The sequence below is a fragment of the Tupaia chinensis genome, unplaced genomic scaffold (genome assembly GCF_000334495.1).
Source record: "Tupaia chinensis unplaced genomic scaffold, TupChi_1.0 Scaffold000539_1, whole genome shotgun sequence".
NCBI lineage: Eukaryota > Metazoa > Chordata > Mammalia > Scandentia > Tupaiidae > Tupaia > Tupaia belangeri.
In genome coordinates this window covers 233912-235667 of record NW_006160052.1, presented here as the reverse complement: position 1 = coordinate 235667, position 1756 = coordinate 233912, and the positions used below count along the sequence as shown (strand labels likewise).

General features: G+C 57.5%; 1 protein-coding gene across 4 annotated transcripts in view; it reads left to right on the top strand.

Annotated features, from left to right (window-relative positions):
• Positions 1–1659, top strand: part of ALDH18A1 (aldehyde dehydrogenase 18 family member A1) — a 70490-nt gene extending 68831 nt beyond the window's left edge. For all 4 annotated transcript variants that reach the window (XM_027775257.1, XM_006157311.3, XM_027775256.1 and 1 more), the window contains exon 18: positions 723–1659. In XM_027775257.1, the coding sequence (XP_027631058.1) occupies positions 723–904 (182 nt within the window). In that variant the 3' untranslated portion in view covers positions 905–1659. The remainder of the gene's footprint in view (positions 1–722) is intronic.
• The last annotated feature ends 97 nt before the right edge of the window (positions 1660–1756 follow it).

The following is a 1756-nucleotide window of genomic DNA, read 5'->3' as shown; positions in this document are numbered from 1 at the left end:
CCCATCGGCTGTTGCTTTTCTCTCGGCTGCAGCCCCTCGCCCCTGGTCCCCCAGCCAACTCCTCACTGTTCAGGATCCAGCGAAAAGACGCCCTGTGGGGAGGCGTGCCCTCACCAGCTCCCTCCCACACATCCGTCCACAGCCCCCCTCCTCGCTCAGCACCACCTCGGGTCATTGACCCCCGTCCTTGGCAGCCTTACCCACAGAGTATCGGCCTCAGAGTCAGGACTTTGTGTCTGTTACTCGCCGCTGCCTGCTCGGGCCCCAGAGTGCCCGGCACGTCGTACACACTCAGTGAAGCTGCTATGAACGAGGGCCTGCACTGCCATGCACGGCGCAGAATCCGACTCAGACCCAGGAAGGCCCCCAGCACGCCCCCACCGGCCTAAGCTAGAGGCCAGAGGCCAGGGCAGTGAGCAGTAACCTTTGTGTATTCAGCAACCACGGTCAGACTTCTGGGGCAGACCAAACACACCCCTTTCTAGGATTTAAATTCTCTGCGAAGATGAAACCTCTGGGCGAGACATTGTTGTAGGCCTCAAAATGCCCAGATTTCAAACTAGTGCCCTGGAGGTGAAGTAGGGCGGGTGTCCTGGTTGGTAGTGACCAGCGTGCACCTCCAGGGATGGCGGGGCTCCAGAGTCGGCAGGAGAGGGTGTGAGGAAGGGGCTGGTTGGAGGCCGGAGGCGGCTGGAAGTCCTATCCGTCCATCTTTCCTGCAGGAGCTGAAGTGGGAATCAGCACCTCGCGGATCCACGCCCGGGGACCGGTAGGACTTGAGGGGCTGCTCACGACCAAGTGGCTGCTCCGAGGCCAGGACCATGTGGTCTCAGATTTCTCAGAGCACGGAAGTTTGAAATACCTTCACGAGAACCTCCCAGTTCCGCAGAGGACCACCAACTGAAAGAGCCCGGGAGACCTGGAGCGTCCCCAGAGGTCTGCACGGCGAGATGCGTCTTAGGAAGCTCCGGGCAGAGCCAGATCTCGTCTCCCAGTTCCTGGATCGGCCCGCGGCCCGTGCTTCTTGGCTCAATTTGGCAACATTGGGTTTGGCTAACGTGCGAATTGCAGCTCGCCCTTTTTCTTTTTTTAGTAAGAGAATGATCTCTATGGGCAATGACCTCCCTTTGCCAGTCCTGTCCTCTTCAGTGACAGAAACAGAAAGGCGCCCATGAAGACCAGGAGCGGTCACGCTGGGCGTCGGCGGGGCCTGGGGTCAGGCACTGCGACCAAGTCTTCTCACATCCCGTGTCCGCTCACTCGAGTCATCTTCGAAAAGGAAAGGTTTGCATTCAGAGGAGGGCAGCCCTCTTTAGCATTCTCATCAGAAGTAGTCACAGCGCTGGCCTGCATCGTTCCCGCGGGGAGGACGGAGCTCTTGGGTTTATCTGGGGAGTAAATAAATAAGCATCGCAGACGCCGCAGCCTTCCGATCTCAGGCGCCACGCAGTGTGGTGGGGCTGGGACCCGAGCTGCAGGCGGGGGCTGCGAGTCCCAGGAGGTTCCCCACCAAGCGGGAGGGAGATCTACAGCTGTGTCCGAAATTTTTATATGGGTTATTTTGTCGTCTGATCCTTCTCCAAAACAAAAATTAGAATATTATTTTAATACTTTGGATTCTTCTCCACTTTTTGAAAAATAAAGTTCTTATGAAAAGTCTGCACAATTCACTTCTCCCTCACTTGTCCCGTCCCTCTTCCTCCTCCCTCCCGGTGGCCCTCTGAGGGCCCCCACACACACACACACACACACATAC